This window comes from Syngnathus scovelli, chromosome 1 (genome assembly GCF_024217435.2).
Source record: "Syngnathus scovelli strain Florida chromosome 1, RoL_Ssco_1.2, whole genome shotgun sequence".
In the NCBI taxonomy this organism is placed as follows: domain Eukaryota; kingdom Metazoa; phylum Chordata; class Actinopteri; order Syngnathiformes; family Syngnathidae; genus Syngnathus; species Syngnathus scovelli.
In genome coordinates, this window is record NC_090847.1 from 5806781 (window position 1) to 5825020 (window position 18240).

The 18240-nt window shown below is 42.9% G+C and overlaps 1 protein-coding gene across 1 annotated transcript; it reads right to left on the reverse strand.

The window, feature by feature from the left end:
- Window positions 1–10934: 10934 nt before the first annotated feature.
- rlim (ring finger protein, LIM domain interacting) lies at window positions 10935–17889 on the reverse strand. The gene is made up of 4 exons (XM_049746990.2): window positions 17672–17889; window positions 16419–16645; window positions 14421–14525; window positions 10935–14343 (listed from the first exon to the last, which is right to left on the reverse strand). Exons 2-4 carry the CDS (start codon window positions 16585–16587, stop codon window positions 12683–12685), a joined length of 1935 nt encoding a protein of 644 aa, XP_049602947.1. The 5' UTR covers window positions 16588–16645; window positions 17672–17889; the 3' UTR covers window positions 10935–12682.
- Window positions 17890–18240: the final 351 nt, after the last annotated feature.

The following is an 18240-nucleotide window of genomic DNA, read 5'->3' on the forward strand; positions in this document are numbered from 1 at the left end:
TTGTCAATTGGTCTATTCAGATGAGCCCATAGACCATGCCACAACGCAACAGAGGATCCACCTGACATGTGGAGCCCCGTTGCTACTAGGATGGCAGAGACACCGATATTTCCCATTGCCTAGCCAGAGTGGGGATCTTATGGATTCGATTCTTCACTAAAATTGAGACGCCCCCCCCCCCCCCCCCCCCCCCCCCCCAAAACGATGAGGCCCCTTTGTAGTCAGACTTTCCCCCGGACGGGGTCCAGCACTCTCTGTTACGTCCAGTGGCTGAGGTGAAACCAGTTGGGCCATATAGCAATGTCCAGTGCAGTGGGGTAGTCAGCAAGACTTGGAATGGTCCCTCCCACCATGGCTGGCCTAGTTTGTCCTTTTTGACGACCTTCATGTCGTCCGAGTCTCCTGGCTTGGAGCGGTTGCTGACCTGTGGGGAAGAAAGATCAGGCGGCAGTAAATTTGCTGTTGGATTTTTGGTCCACAATTTGGGAAGCGCGCTCTCCGCGCCTCACGGCAAAAGCCGTAGCCAATGTCCTGTTATCCAATTTACTCACCGCGTGCTTGTTTTATTTCTTCAGTTTTAGGAAAAGGCTAAGACACTGAAACAAAATTTAGACTTACACAGGTTGGTTGAGTTCAATCACAATTCTTGTTAAGAAAGCTCTGTTTTCAGGAAAGTACAATACAGCGCTGGGCCTTTCGCTCAAGAGCAGAAAGTCTCCATTCAGAAAAGGCAACGTTCAAGGCTCTTTGGTCAGCTTATATTCAGTTGCACATGCCAGTGTGGGCCGAGTTTGATGGGTGATGAGTCAGGGGGTGTGGCAAGTTCGCAGGAGAGTTTGATTCCATGGGAGTGGGTACTGGTTCGGTGAGAGCTGGTTCCGTGGGGGTGGGTGCTGATTATGGGCGATTCGGTGTGTGTGGGGGCTGTTGTCTTCCATCCCGTCTTTCTGCCTTAGCGATCACCTTTGGCTAGGTTCTTGGTTGTTTTCCTCCTGCCGCTCTTCCTCTGGCAGCTCTACAGGTTTTACCTCCAAGTGTCCTCCCTGTAAACCATTCTTGCACATACATCCACTTCGCCCACTGTCGCACACCGCCCATTCATCATTCTTTCAATTTTGTCATTTTGTATGGAATTATGTGAGCTTTTGGCTGTGACATCATCAATTTATTAATGTTCCCTGACTATGCAAAGTTTGTACTCACCACTTACCATGTTTTTGTTTGTTTGTTCTTTTGATACTCCATGTGCTTGCTTACGTCATCATATTCTTAGTTTAATCATGCTTCTAACCATATCTTTTCTTTGTTAGACAAAATATTTCACTCTGTCCAGAACGTTCAGTAGTAATCGAAAACTGGTGTCTAGCATTAGTCAAAACATAAGATATAATCAAGTCCTGAACATTTTTAGGCAACTTTAGCAGTGTCCGTGATTTAGAAAATCATCAGGCATGCATTAAACAGTTCCTTAAGGGTCATCAAGCTATTCAGGCAATATATCAAAAAACATTTGTTATTTCAAAGTGCTCAGAAATACATATCAGGTCATAAAGTTATAAAAACCTTTGTCATTACCCCCTATCAAAAATGTCTTCTTTATTGATTTGGTGTGTAGGTATAATTATATGCTTAAAATGTTTCTTTTATCGATTTAATATGTGAATATACTTGTCTGCTTATGTACTTTCTTCAATGAGGTTTGAGCATATCTGTTTTTGTAGCTAGGCAGGACCATTTTGTATTTCGACCCCATTCCTTCATTGCATTTGACACATCTTTCAGTTTGAGTGCTCTGATCATGCTATCTGCCAAGGACTGTTCTTTGTCTGCTTTTTGCAAATGTTGTATCATTCACTAGTCAATTTTATTGCCCTTTTGAACTGAGCAAATAGGAGTGTTTGCGAGAAGAGTTTGAGCACTTCTTAATGATTCCTCCTAACCAAAGACCATTTATGACAGGGGCTATCCCATTTGTTGCCTCCTGTTTTAAAGGAGATTCTCTGATCTTGGTTGGATTTGTACTGGGGGAATGGACGTTAAAAGTCCTACATCCTTTGTCCACAGTTTTTCAGGAAGCCCAGCCAATACCCCCTCCTCCTTTTCATTCAAACAAGTGTTGATTAGCCAGGGAAGCGCATAAGCGCATGCCCTTCCAACAGCTACACCACTTCCTCATAGCTTATTTTGTCACTTTTCAAACATCTTCCGATTGCTTCAAGCAAAAGTTTGAAAAGCTTGAGAAAATTTTAACTTAATGGTATGACGCCAAGTGTATTAGAGAATCCATATGTCGTAAAGTGTTGTATTATTACTATCTTTCACTATCTGTCCTACTCCCTCCCTCCTTCTGAGGCTTGGCAACACCCATGCCTCACACCTTGGCAAACTTTTTGGGAGGATGTGTTCTTTACTACATATGATTCTATCATCATTTAACTTGACTTTCTTTCCAAAACGCTTCTCAATTTCCCGGTTCACACATCTTCTGCATGTTACTGGTTCTCCTGTTTTTTCTCTAGTTAATTAGCAATCCAAAAGCAACTTTTTCTCTCTCTCTCTTAGCATTTAACTTACTCAAAATCACTCTTTCTTCAAAGTCGGTCTACTAATTTTCCATAGTAGTCTCCAACAACTTCAACCATTCAACCTGTATTTTCCTTTCATTCAGGCAATCATTCATCCTTGCTCATTTGCACCTCACACAGTCTCCAAAAAGGAGTCTTTCCATCACATTGGTCTCAATTTATCCAAGCTCTCCACACAACATTCATAACTCAATCTCTCGGATTTAACTCACATATAGAAGTTTGTATAATCTTATAACACAGCGAATCAATTATTCCTATTAAATGTAGCAGTGAAATGTCTTAAATTCACAATTTTGCCTCATCCAATTCCTGAAAGCATGTTCTGTTTTTTTTTTTTTTTTTCCGAATTTCACTATTCTAGTGTGGATCAGTTTCTACCCGCAAACAGATTTCTCTCTTTTCCTCTCATTTTTATTTTTCAAAATTTTTTCTGTTTTGCGGTGCAAATTGGATAGACCACAGTCTAGCAAATTTCTTTGCCCTAAATGTTTTGCCAATTTCATCATTTTAACACATACACACACACATGCACAGCTCTCGCGCGCGAGGGGTGGGGCCCCGTCACCAATGAATTGTCACAGGCTGGCCATTTTCTGCAGTCGATCATGAGCTGGTTCCCGCCCACACACGCGAGGACAGCACATTCTAATTCTTTATTTATCTTTTAGAAGCAAGTTGTATTTCTTTACCACTTGATTTGCAAATTTTAACTTTAGTGTGCACACACAATTTTATCTCTGGTCATTCGTCATTGGGCATACAATCAGCATTGTCATACGTCTTGAATGTACAGGAGTTCTAATAATCTAGAAAATCTTCTAATAATCTGACAATGACACGTTTTGCTGTCTTCAGGTCTTTTAAATTTGGATACATGATTTGCATCGGGGGCGGCTCGGTGGCGCACTGGGTAGCACGTCCGCCTCACAGTTAGGAGGGTGCGGGTTCGATTCCACCTCCGGCCCTCCCTGTGCGGAGTTTGCATGTTCTCCCCGAGCCCGCGTGGGTTTTCTCCGGGCACTCCGGTTTCCTCCCACATCCCAAAAAACATGCTTGGTAGGCCGATTGATCACTCCAAATTGTCCCTAGGTGTGAGTGCGAGTGCGAATGGTTGTTTGTCTCTGTGTGCCCTGCGATTGGGTGGCAACCGGTTCAGGGTGTCCCCCGCCTACTGCCCGATGACGGCTGGGATAGGCTCCAGCACGCCCGCGACCCCCGTGGGGACTAAGCGGTTCAGAAAATGGATGGATGGATGGATGGATGGATGGATGGATGGATGGATGGATGGATGGATGGATGGATGGATGGATGGATGGATGGATGGATGGATGGATGGATGGATGGATTTGCATCGGAGCGGAAGCTCCTCTTGCCCCTTTGCTTGAGCTGCGGCCTTGCACCTGCGCACTGGGGCCTTATTGTATTCTGGTCTGACAAACATTTGTGACCTCATCACTTTTCATCTTTATATGTTTTGTCTCTTGAATTTGTTCTCTTCTCTCTTGTGAAGCTTTCAACCACACTCTAGCACATTTCAATTCTCTCTCTTTTCTTTCCTCAATTACTTTTCTTCCCAGCCACACTCTCTTCCAAAACTTTTACCACTTCTTCCACATTTCAATAATCAACTTTCTTTCTGCTCCATACTTTTTCTTCCAATTCGGCATGTATTGCATACAATTAAGAAATCTACTCGCCATATACTTTTCATCTCCTTCAAGAGCTAGAGATGTACCGTTTTTATTTCCCATCTTAATTTGGTATTTTAGCTCAGTGGCCTAGTGGTAGTGAGACTGGAAGGTTGTGGGTTCAAACCCCGGCCGGGTCATACCAAAGACTATAAAAATGGGACCCATTGCCTCCCTGCTTGGCACTCAGTATGAAGGGTTGGAATTGGGGGGTTAGATCACCAAATGATTCCCGGGCGCAGCTCCGCTGCTAAACTACCTTTAGAAATGAATTGGAATGGGTTAAATGCAGAGACAAATTTCACCACACCCAGATGTGTGTGGGACAATCATTGGGTCTTTACCTTTTTATCTTTTGTACAATTTTTTTTCAAAATTTTTCTTTTGAGGATCCTCAATGCCGGTTTAAATCGACCTTTCAACAAATTTCCTGCCTGTGTTATTTGCTAGTACTGCTCTTTCGTCAATTTATCCTACCAGTCACTCTCTCAACCACACAAGTTTTCTATCCCTGCCTACGCGAAGTCCTCTTTAAAAAAAAAGAGCTGCTTCATCCGGAGGGGGACCCTACAACACCCCCTCCTTCCCTGGGAACTAAAGACAGCAGTCCTATTACCCAGCCCTGCCAACGCGAAGTAGTACTTTTTATAACAGTGGTTGTCAAATGGGGGTACACGGAGGTACTTTAGGGGGTACGTGAGATTTTACAAAAATATATAAAACAGTTTGAGAACCACTGCTCCAGAAGAGCCACTTCATCCGGAGGGGGACTCTACAACACCCCCTCCTTCCACAAGACTTAAGATCTTCTGTCCTGCCTATTTACTTGTATATTTTCCTGTGCACTTTTACGTGTTTCATATATTTTACTTTAGGGCTTTTACTTACTTGTCCCCTGGTTCGTTGCACTTCCGGATCCTGTCAATCCACTGTTGTCAGACGAAGGCAGACCTAAGATGCTGGCCCAGCGAAGAATTTCCTTCCCAGATCTTTCTTTTCCAGGGCCTCCTAATGGACGCTGGCTTGTCGACAATGCAGCACGTTGTCCTCTGTCCACCAGCAGTGGGGATGTGAGGGATCCGGGTCACGGCACCAAAATGTTTGAGTGGTGCTCACTCTAACTTATTTTGCAAGAACCACACAGGAGAAAGTATGCCCTTTTAAGCACTTACAAGTGGAGAGTCATTCGTCGCTGTGCATACAGCGATGCTCGAATGAGGTCTGACTCAGGCCTCTTGCAAGAGCATTTTTATTGCGAGAAACAGGGTGGGGGTGAGAGTGAACAGGATGGGGTTGAAGCCTCTGGTCAAAGCATAGCAGGGGGCTGTTTTACGATGTTGTGTAAACAGAACAACTTTGATTGCTTCCTCTGCAGCTGGTCAATCAGTTCAAAAGATGTTAGCACTTTGTTCTACTACTTTGATAAGACAGGACACATTTGGTTAAGTATTACAGGTTACATTCCAACATAAGCATAGGATCAAACTAATCTATCAACCCTAACATCGCCTGTCAAGGAAGCGCGCCAAAGATCTGTTGAAGGAAGCGCATTGTCAACGGGATAAATCTGCCAAAACAATATTTGATCTTTTGCGTTCCACCCTCGAAGTTATCAAGAATTATAGAGCAGACCCAAGTCAGATACTGGGACAATCAATATACTCATTACACTGCACTCCAGCCTCATCTGTGCCGTGTGAGCGGGTGTTTTCAACGGCTGGAGAAATTGTGTCCAAAAAGCACAACAGGCTAAATTTCAAAACATTGGAAACACTTATTGTTTTAAATAAAAAAATTGTAACAAACAAATCCCAGTGCACAAGCATCCTCTTTCACAACACGTTCACTTAGATTTTCATGTTATGATACATGTTCACATTATTGATTGACTGTAACAAAAAAGAAAATATATTTTAGATTTAAATGAATATGTGAAAGAATACAATATAAAATATAATTACTTAAATTAACTAATGTATATACTAGGTCATCAAATCAGTGTCAGTTGAGTGTGTCAACTAGGTCGCCTGTAGTATTTTTAAGTCCAGCAGGTATCAGCACTCAGTGACACAGTATCGACACAGTATCAATACAGTTTGGTGATGTGTCGAAACACTTGATGAGTCCTCATCGACCCATCACTACTAAGACCCATGTTTTGGGTGGAGTAAACTTGATTGACACATCAGCCTGACTATGTCAGAGAAGGAAGCGAAGGCATGTTATTGTTTTCTGGCTTGCTTACTATGCTTAGTCAACGTTCTGTTGTTTTGGAATACAGTATTTTTTAACATTTAAGGCAGCAAAAATGCCTAATATACGTGTTGTGGCTGGGTACGCTGAAATACGCTACAAGAAAGAATCAATGTACATATATTCCAGGAAGATGAAAAAATTACGCTTGCTGCTCAGCAAGGAGGCTTGCCTTGGAACGCATCAGCCAACAAGCCGCTCAGCGAGGAGGCTTAGGGTCATTTTGACATTATAAGCCATGTATGTACAATGATTTCCAATGGGGGAAATTGTGAACCCTTCCCTCAATGACATCAACCAAGACATGGAGGGGAGGGGTGTGTTCCTATATTTCTCCTTAAAAGAGGGCATTTCCTGAGTAATTAGTTGTTCAATTATTTCTCCAAAATTAATGAATAAAATAGAAAATGTTAACTTTTTTCATTTTCTTCATCATAAAATACATAAAATGGGCTATATTCTAACCATCTTTGCTTTTGTGTTCCCTTAAAGTAGCACCGCTAAGGATTCACTTTTTATTGATTATGGTGGTGCCTATAGAGAAAAAGCGGTAGTGTTTTGCATGAAGTCATTGTACATTGCCTTTAAACCGGTTGGTTGGTGGACCCTGTGGTGGCTTTTTGTGTGTTTTGAAGTGTTCTTCTGGGTATTAAGGGGGGCTGTGTGGCGGACCTCTGGATCATTTAGGACATTAACATAATTTACATTATTTCGGCCTCTCACCAGCTGGCCTGTAGTTAGTTTTCTTTTGTCCCTGCATATTGTCTTTGTTGCTTTGCCTTTGATGACTTATAACTTGTAGCACTTGTTGGTTTTCTTTTGTGGCTCTTTGTGAGTGGTAGCCTTTTCTAGAAGCCTAGAGTTGTGCTTATGTCATCAGTATGTCTTTTATCAGCGACTGTCCACCAGTGGAGGTGGCTCGGTAGTGCACTGGTTAGCATGTCCGCCTCACAGTTAGGAGGGTGCGGGTTCGATTCCACCTCCCGCCCTCCCTGTGTGGAGCTTGCATGTTCTCCCCGTGTCCGCGTGGGTTTTCTCCAGGCACTCCGGTTTCCTTCCACATCCCAAAAAGATGCTTGGTAGGCCGATTGAGCACTCTGAAGTGTTCTTATGTGTGAGTGCGAATGGTTGTTCGTCTCTGTGTACCCTGCGATTGGCTGGCAACCAGTTCAGAGTGTCCCCCGCCTACTGCCCGATGACAGCTAAGATAGGCTCCAGCACGCCCGCTACCCCTGTGGGGACAAAGCGGTACAGAAAATGGCTGGATGGATGTCTACTGGTGGTCCACGGCCCTCCAGTGGTCCGTGGCGGTATTACAGTTGGTCTGCAAACTTGGAAATGGAAAATTATTGTAACATTTTTAAATATAAATTGATTCATTATTTGGACTTGATTTATTTTTCAGCTAATTTTGTTAACAATCAACTCACTTTTTCTGTGTCTTCCTGGGGGTGGTTTAACCAAGTGTAGCAAGTTCCCCCCTCACCAAGCAAAATTAGAGAGGGTACAAATTCTAACAGCAGCCATATCACACGAAGTCAGTGCTTCTCAATTATTTTCTGTGATGCCCCCCAGGGAGAAAAAAGAAATTCACACCCCCATGCTTGTACCCTTATTAACATTAAATAAAACAAAAAATAAATATAAAAGAAAGATCAACTTACAATAAAGAATAACTTTATTAATAGCATTGTTTTTGAGTCTGTAACAGAACAGATTCAAAGTGCATCACTGCCTGAAATTAACAAATTAATTATAATTATTTAAACTACAAACATTCTTGACCAACTGCCATGCTGAAAAAAAATACAATAAAACAGTGTTTTTCAACCGGGGTGCCGCGGCACACTGGCCGCAAAATATTGTCAGGGGTGCCGTGGGAAATTCTCCAATTTGTGTGCCTGTGCGGTGTAGCGCCCGGCAGAGTAATCATGTAGGACTCTTCCATATCAGAAGGTGGCAGCAGCAGTTAACGATTTGCCTTGTGCTTGCAGACGAGAAAATTGGTGACGCATGGATGCAGCGGCAGGCAGCATTGACGGCGACGTTGTCATTGTGGATAGCGAGACGGAGTCGATAGTGAAAGTGACGGAGAAGTTTTTGAAGAGAAAAAATGCTGACACTGTACTGGGCCATGGACAAAATCCGGACCCAGATGAGGGCCCTAGTATGAGTGGAGGTAAAAAGAAAGCAAAGACAAGGCAATACAACGAAAACTATCTTTGATTTGGATTTACTTTTACCGGAGATGCAACGGCACCTACTCCATTGTGCTTGGTATGTGGTGAAAAGATGTGATCATTACGCACTGTTTTTTACACCGCGAAGCCCTCGTAGCCAAGACTTTACCGGCAGACCTCGTTCCTGTGTCGGATGATGTTGTGTGCATGGTAAACTTTGTAAAGTAACGACCTGTGAAAACTCGCATATTTGCGGCTTTATGTGAGGAAATGGGAACGGAGCATAAAGCCTTGCTGTTTCATATGGAGGTCCGATGGTTGTCGCGCGGCAAGGTGCTGGCCCGTGTGTATGAGCTGTGAGAGGAACTTAAAGTGTTTTTGACAAACGAGGGGTCCGATTACGCAAAGCTGCTTGCAAGTGATGAGTGGTGTGCAAGGCTGGCATACCTGGCAGATATTTTTTATCATCTGAATGAACTGAACACACGAATGCAAGGCCGAAATGAAAACCTGCTTACAAGCACAGATAAAATAAATGGATTCCGTTCCTAGGTGCAACTCTGGCAGCAACATGTGGAACGTGGCAATCTTGAAATGTTCCCACTCACCAAGAAATGGCGAGATGTTAATACTGCTGCACTGTGTGAGATAATAGTTAAACATTTGAAAATTCTTGAGCAGAAGATGTCATTTTATTTCTCTTTAGCCACCACAGCGTACCTTGACTGGGTTAGGGACCCATTTAGCTCAGCATCAGCTGTTGGAAAGGACATGACTTTACAGGAGCAGGAGGAACTAACTGAACTTAAACAAGATCGTGGTCTCAAGCTAAGCTTTGCTGATCAACCTTTGGACAGTTTCTGGTTGGCAGCTGCCAAGGAGTTCCCCATGCTGGCCCACAAAGCTATTTTGACGTTGCTCCCATTTTCCACAACATATCTGTGTGAGGTGAGCTTTTCAACCCGACTGCTGTAAAAACTAAAAACAGAGAAAGACTTAGAGCTGTGGAGGAAGAGCTTCGTGTGTGTCTTTCATCGATTCCTGCCAGGATATCTGCTCTGTGTTTATCCAAACAGGCCCAGGTTTCACACTGAGTGAAAATAAATATGAACGATTGTGAAATACTTTTTGTCTTTGTTTTTATTTGATTACTATTCAAGATGTCCGATTCAACGTCATTCTTCAATGTTAAAAAAAAGCTTATAATAACAATATAACACTTATATTGTAAATATTAGTTGTTTTTTTCACATTTTCAGCTGGTGGTGTGCCGCGGGATTTTTTCAATAAAAAAAGTGTGCCTTGACTCGAAAAAGGTTGGAAAACACTGGCTTAGCACACATTGTTATCATCCGTTCAACTATTTGATCATCAACAATAGCACGTATTTTATTATTATTATTAAAAGTTAAAAGTCCCAATGATCATCATCACACACACATCTGGGTGTGGTGAAATTTGTCCTCTGCATTTAACCCATCCTCATGTGATTTTGATCCATCCCCTGGGGGAGAAGGGAGCAGTGAGCAGCAGCGGTGCCGCGCTCGGGAATCATTTGGTGATTAACACTGAGATGTGGCCAATCCCCGTTTTTCGTGGATAATGCTTATTCGTGGTTTATCTCCACGGAGATGAAAAAAAAAAATCTCGTTATTTTCCCCCAATTATGCGCATTTTTTCATTATTTGTGGGCAGGCCCCATCCTCCAATTCAAATAGCCAGTTTCTACTGTATATGTAAAATAAAATGAAAATAAATTAAATAAATTAAGAAAAAAACGTGAATGTCACAGCAGATAGAGTTTAGCACATTTGCCTCAGAACTTGACTGTTGGGAACTAAATATCAGCTCTGCCTCTGGCCTTCCAATGTTAAGTTTACATGTTTTCCTCATGTTTCCATTGGCTCAATACTTCCCATTTTCCCTGAACGTGCAAGGTTAATTGCATTGTTCCAAAGGGACAAAACCGGAATGAGAACTTTCAATGGAGAAAAAGATCAGATGGGTAAATGCAATTCGATGGAGAGCAGGCTGCTTGAAAACACACCAACAACCATAAGTAGAGCTGGAGAGGCTTCGGTTGATCTTCAGAGCACCGTACATGTGTATGCCGTATGATCTGATTGCGCTGTATCTATGTCCCAATGTAAAAATTGCCCCTTTTAACCTCAGCAATGTGAGCCTGCACATAGACAATATTCACAAACTCGATACCTACGATGAAATAGTGGCATAACTTGTTTAATTCAGCAGTTAGTTTCCATTCAAACCCAGTCAAATCGGGTGGATCACAGAACAAGGCCAAGCATGGCCTAAAAGAGAACATATGGTTTACATGTTTAATACACAAGTTTGTGGTCTTCAACAATGACAAAATCTTGCATTAATTTTCAATGGCTGCAAAACAAAGTGTGATAACAAAGACCTGGATGAGTGGAATGTTGTCCTCCACTTCCTTGCCTGTGCTATTGTTCATCAATATTGCCATCAATGCCGAAATCCTCCAAAATAGAAATTTCAACACATTTAATAAGGCGATAAATTTTTATTAGTGAATGCAACCATTGACAACAGATTTGATGATAGCATAATTGGTCTGTGTCCTTTGACTTTTGCATTTATTGCACACTGTAATGGGCATCTGAGGCTGGAAATCTCTAACAGTTTTTGTGTGATGAAAAAGTTTGCAAATTACTGTGAATATTCCATCTTGAATTGTGACGGTGGAGCCGCATCGCATTTCGCTCTGTATGAAAGTAGACTAGAAACTAATCGAACCGTTGACACAGAAACCAAGCATGTTATGCTTTTCAGTACTGGTAACATGTTGAACAATAACATGTCAACAGCACAATTTTAAACCAATATGTACAACCAATAGAGACAATGACACATCTCTTAACTCCTAGGATCGAGATTTTTGTATTGGCCAAATTTACACAAATCCCGTATTTTATGTGACCTGTTTTCTATGTTCTTTTTGCCTGAACAAGCATCTACGTACTGCATTTTATAAAACAATTACACATGTACATCATGCCATAATTAATACAGATGGCTGTGTATACATGAAATGGCAGAGCAGCAATGTCCTCATTTGGCCGAAACAATCACTGCATAAAATTGGTAGACTGATCCCAAATCTGTTTGAATGTAAATTGAGGGTTGCCCTAGTAGACACAAACATTGGCCAATAAACCCCGAATCTCACAGATGATTTACAATCCAAAAATAAGACCACTAATACAAAGCATGACTCAAAATCAAGCCTATTTACAGCTAATACTTTGACCAGGAGTAATTGAACTTTACCAACAGACTTTATGGCAGATAAGGCATTGTTTTGGAGCGAACAAAAGGGGGGCAGTTTGAGCTGCTCGAACTGATTTTATGAACAGATGTTTTTTTTTCTTGAGAATCGTGGCTCTCTCTCTCACAAACACACAACTAGATTCAGTGCAAAAACTGAACAGTCGCTAGGGGGTTAAGATTCAAACAGCATGCGCAGTGTGGGGCTAACTTTGTATAGGTGAAAACTAGATTTGTAATAGTGAAGTTTATTGACGTTGCTAGGGTCCAGACTAGGGTTGCAATGGTAAGCCAATTTCCATGCACAATAACCAACTGCAGGTATAACGCACGTTGTACCCGATCTTTTCTATACTGTATGACTGTAGCTAAAACTTCCAAACATTCTTTAATATGCAACTTGGAAATAAAGATTAATTGGGAAGGAGAAAGATGTACAAAGGTAGATTCTTCGTTGGAAAGAAAATGTATACGCATTGTATCCGACAACCAGACTACCACTGCAACCCTAACCTCCGCCTGTGCCAGCGTGGGTCAACCCAAATCAAACTGGTGACTACATCAAGCTAAACTTGCAAATGGAATGGATGGTATAGATTTCAACCATGACTCTTTTCTTTGAACTTGGGTTACAATATCATTTGTGTGAGAAGGCTGCCATGAACTACACTATGCTCTCTCGATTGGTAGACACCAGAACAGCCCTGCGACAGATGGGGCAGGTGGAGTTCTCTGACAGCCAGCGATCGATGCAGTGCACATGATACTCGTGAGAGCAAGGAAGCTTACGGAGCTTGTTTCCTTCCGCATATTCCGTTATACACACACTGCAAGTCTTCAAGGCGTCACTCTCGCCAAAGTTGCGCATGGCGAGGTTGTCGATCTGTTCTTTGGTCAGCCCTTGGGGTTGGTCCTCATCTTCATCATTTAACAGAAAGAAGTGAGCCAATCGAAGAAGGGGCAATGAGCTTGGCTCCTCAAGGTTGATGGGCGGTCGAGGTCGAGCCCGGCCGCCGGGTGCCGGTGGAGCAGCGGCAAGTCCTTCATCCATATCGGTCTCAACCGTCCTTGCCCTGACACCGGTGACCGCGGGTGGTTCGTCAACAACGGGAGCCTCAAGAGTGCTAGCGTCGGGGTTATTGGAGTTTTCAGCCAAATCTGCCGATGCATTGGCTGCACGATTGGAATCGGAAGAATCAGAGTCTGAATCCATGAGGTAGCCGAGCTCGCCAAAGCCCGTCATGATCTGTCGAATCATAGACTGGAGAGCCATTGAAGTCGCCTCTCCCAAACCCGCATCCGAGATTCTGCGGATAGGGATGCGAATTGTGCTGACGTAGGTTCGCACACCGGCGCGCTCCGAGCGGGAGAAAGTCCTACGAAATCCACCACGCTCACTTTCATACAGAAATGTGTTGTTTGAGTTCTGCGAGCGCGAACGGGTCCGACTGGCAATGCTGTCCCGTTGGCGATACTCGCCGGGACGCACGCGACGCACCTGGAGATCAAGCATGATAGTAGGGGGACGTCGTCCCGTTGCACCCCCTTCGACGCCACTTTCTCCTTCATTAGAGGAAACACTTTGGCTCTCAGGCGTTTGTTCAGTTTCAGGCTGGGACTGCGGACTATCCCTCTCAGCAGCACTTTGCCTAGAAACAACATGCTGTCGAGTCCGAGAACTACCTTCCACTTGAGGCACGGGTGGAGTGCTGATATCGGTGCTGGGGCCTTGAGACATTTGCGCTAAGCGGGGATTGGGGAGCTCTTCGAGCTGATCTAATCGAAGAGGGGAACGGCTTCTGGCTGTACGAGCCCGGGTTCTGCATGGTTCCGAACTGCGGCTGCGAGCCCTTCTGTGTCCTCTACGTAGGGATACGGAAAGCGTAGGTTGAACTGGCACGACAACTGGTGAGATGGGAGGTTCTCCATGTGTCTCATACGAAACAAGCACCTCAGGCTCGGGCTCAGGCTCTGGCTGAGGCTCAGGTTCTGCCTCTACAACGACAGCCATCTCCTCAACAACTGGTTCTTCCACCACTCCTGTCTCCATAAGAACGGGTGGTTCTGCATTTCCTTCCGCTTCTTGAGACTCCGTAGGCTGTTGCTCTCCTTGGGCAGCTGCCTGTTGCTCAGCTAAGGTGCGATTCACGCTGATTTCCAGGCTGAAGCGGAAGTCTCCACTGTTTGGATTGGTCTGACTTACTGCCCTCCATGACTGGTTTCCACGATGACCAGTTCTGGTTGTGTTGCCTGTGCGCCTCACAGTGTTCAGCCATTCCAGGAGACTATCTCCATTCGCAGGGTCTTCTGAGGTTTCTGGTTGTTCTACAATTTAGAGAGAGATGTCAAAACATTTCAAGTTCATCTCTATATTACCAATTACATTTTAAAGGAAAAGTTACCAATGGGCTCTTCCACATTTTCGGTACGAGGCGTGTTACTCTGCTGCTCTGCACCATTTTTGATATTCTGAAGTCTACTGAACAACTCGTCCTCGGTTGCCTCCCCTGGAAAATAATTACAAACACAAGAAGAGCATGTTATCAAACAGACGAATTGCTCTTTGTCTAAGCTCATAATTCCCTTAGGCAATGTCATTTGTTCATTCCAAACAGCGACTAAGACACTAACGTGCACACCGTTTTGCACTTAAATCCAAAGATCAGTAAATTTTGAAGAAACATATTCCAACAGAATACAAAACCTTTTATCGTCTTCCACAACAGAAATAGAATCAGAAACACTTAACACCTAAACAGTGAACAAATCCATTTTCCATTTATTTGCCCCATTCTTTGTAAGTCGCAACGTTTCTAGAGGTGCCATACTGCAATAAATACACAGGACAAAGGAGTTGCAAATTCATCCCATAGTCCAGTGTTTCCCAACCTTTTTTCATTCATGGCACACCTTTTCATTGGAAAAAATCTTGCGGCACACCGCCAACAAAAATCTGTTAAGCTCCTATATTAAAATTAGTTATATTACAACGAAACATGTAGAGTCCTATTCCTATATATGTATGGAGAGTCGAATAATTTAATAGAAATAAATACTAAATATTCTTTAAATTGTATTCCTTTTTTTAAATAAAAGTGACAGTTTTTTAAAAAGGATTTAGACGGTGTAAGAAATAAACTATTTAAAGTGATTGTGATTAAAATAAAAGAATCAACGTGATTCTGTTTACTGTTTTAGACTAGGTCTGTAAATATTGCAACAATAAGAACAAAGTCACTTTTAAAGACGCTCTGCTGTTCTGACAGCAGCTGAGTGGCTATCACAGTCGAGGAGTCTCGACTTGACTGCTTATTTTACGTATGTGAAAAATAACCAATCCAGGTTCTCCGGTTGAACTGCATTCTCTGATTTCCATTGGACCACAAACGCACCACAACCGTCATAGTGTCTGTCACTGTTAGCAAAAGCACACAGCAACACACACATAAACTGAATATGTGCCGATGCAATACAATCATATCGACACAATATGAAATCTCAAGATTCTCCGATTCTCCACACATGCACGATTAGCAAGTGGCTGACCAGGCCTTGCGCAAACTGGCCAGTGGTTTGGCGATCCTGTTTACAATGCGCTCCGTAATTAATATTGGACAGTCCCGCGGCACAGCTGAACGTCTCTCACGGCACACCAGTGTGCCGCGGCACAGTGGTTGGGAAACACTGCCATAGTCTTTTCAAAAATACTCATCTGTAGAGCTGTTTTGTTTCTTTCAAGCACAGCAACAGGACAATGCTTAAGACCTCGACTTACCAGGGCATGCCACTGTCCAGTCAATGCCCTCGCCTCGCAGGGTGATCCGCTAAAGGATGCTCCAAACTTATACTCTCCCTCCCACTGTCCTGGGACACAAACGGATTGGTGTCTTCAGTAGAGCGCCAAACTTGTGGCATTTTTATCATAGTGTGAAAACCAAGCTTCTTGAGCTTAACACCATCTTCCCATAGTACAGGCAAAAAATAAAAAAAAGTTTAACTGATTGTGGAGAGAGTGGGGGGGGGGGGGGGGAGTACTGATGATCACATAAATAGTGCACACTTGTCTAACCATGATGACTCAGTGGTTCTTATTCACACTAACAGTTGAAAAACTGTGATTGACTGGCATATTTTGCTAAGGTCGAATCCTTAAATCTATAAAAAAGAAATAAATGTTGCTATGACACAAAACTAAACCAAGCCCTTTTTGGGAAATCTGTCACTTAAACCATGTGGTTTGAATCAAGCCACTGACACCTAAACCAGCAGATTACTTATTGGACATACGGAACAAAATGTTTAGGCAGCCTTAGGCCAACCTTTGGATTAAACATCAGAAATTAGAAATTGAGATGACCAATTGATCAGTGAAATCAACTACCCATGAAATCAAATATTACCTGGGGTGCCCAAAAGATTGTTGTCCCTCATGAGACGGTAGTCCTCATCACTGAGATTGTTGACAAACTGGTAGAAGGCTTCTTCTCTGCCAAGACGATCGAGCTGCCTCCTGCGCTGCGACTCGGGCTGGTCACTGCCATTCTGCTCTGAACTGTCAGACCCTTCCATTGATTCAGAAGGGGAGGAGGTCCGGGAAGATTCTCCAGGCTCCAGCAAGATTTAGATGCTGCATCAAACACAATTATTATATGTAATAATGGTTCACGACATGGTGTCTACATCTTAATACAAGCTAAATTCAAGACTTTTCTGGCGGCATTAGAAATAAAATGTGGCATTTGGTAATTTAGGGACTTTTTCAAAATCCACAGGAACCATTTTAATTGTTAGTGGTCACTGTTGTTGACAAATCAGGTGATTTAAAAAAAATCTGTGGTTCACTAAATGAAACAGCCTCATTCTAGATCTTTTGAATTCAACTGTAATATAGTGGCAACAGTACAATTTGTTGTCATAATATTCCAGGTCGATGCTCGGTGAATTAGAGATTACAAAACCCCAAACTTCAAATCAGCATTTCAATTCCCTCGAAACGGCCAAGCCGTCTATGGAACATACATGTATATACTGCATAACAGACGAGTGGTCTGTCTCATTTCAATGTAAGACTTTCATGAATAGAGGTGGAAGTCATAAAATGGCATCAATAGCTTAGTTTACATACATAGAGCTAAACACGCAAATTGAACACGGACGCTGTTGTGCTACTGCAAATAATGTGGTTGGAACCACATGATAAACATTTACCGTTAATGAATCAATTTATAACGTGTATCATTAGCCTTATAGTCGAACAAGCCGAGACAAGGGGCTAAATGGGTTCGATGCTAACTAGCGGAGCAGCAGCTAGCTATGTAAGGTTCAAATGGGCCTTTCAATTTACGTTACGAGAGCGATTTACTTTGTAGGAGTTGTTAGTATCGCAACATTGTCGTGGACACATACCAGGCAAGGTCAATTGCAATCGTAAAGCGGTTAGTTGACAAAGCTCCATTAACGTTCAACCACGGGATGGGTTTGTTCCAAATTCATAAAGTGTAGTGTCATGGATAGCCACTGTTGAGCTAACTAAGCGGACAACAGCTGCGTTCTCAACCAATACTCAGCAAGCAGATCAGCGCCGATTTAGTCCGCTGGAAATAATATTACCAGGAAACATACACCGTTCCTCTGAATGTCACTATTATATTACCTGTTCGGTGACCAGACTAATCTTATAATCGTAGGTCCCAGTGGTGCTTCCGATAACCTCTGAAAATTATTGACTGTAACGCTGTGTAGTTTCAAGAGTCCATTTTGTTTCTTTTGGGAACGCTACCGCGGTTTTCCGGTCCCTGAAATGTATTTTCCCCCAGTTTAGTATCGCAGGGGTATCTGAAGACGTAACACGGCTATTTTATACGTCGAATCATTGGAAAAGCCGCTGCCTGATAGACCAAGTTCAGGACATAGAATTGGCTCCGAAATAGGAGTGTGTTGTTTGGTTTGAAACGAATCACAGTTCAGTCACAGCGTCATGGTGTGGCTACAATGCAAACTACTGCCTGGCGACACAAACGCATTTACACGGAAATGTTTCTTCTTTATGTTAATGTGCCTGTCAAGTCCCGAAAGCGTCACTTAAGATACCAAATAAAATAGATGTGAAAATAATCTCTTTTCCACCAACAGATCCCCTTCATATTGAGATATTTATATAATGTTTGCGTTGTCTTTATTTGGAAAACAACCATTTTTGACAGCAATGTGTCAGCAACATTA

Coding starts and splice junctions, on each gene's coding strand:
- rlim (XM_049746990.2), bottom strand. CDS start 16,587: ATGGAAGGGTCTGACAGTTCAGAGCAGAATGGCAGTGACCAGCCCGAG. Junction 14,526..16,418: donor CAATCTTTTGGGCACCCCAG/GTAATATTTGAT, acceptor ATTATTTTCCAG/GGGAGGCAACCGAGGACGAG. Junction 14,344..14,420: donor AAATGTGGAAGAGCCCATTG/GTAACTTTTCCT, acceptor TCTAAATTGTAG/AACAACCAGAAACCTCAGAA.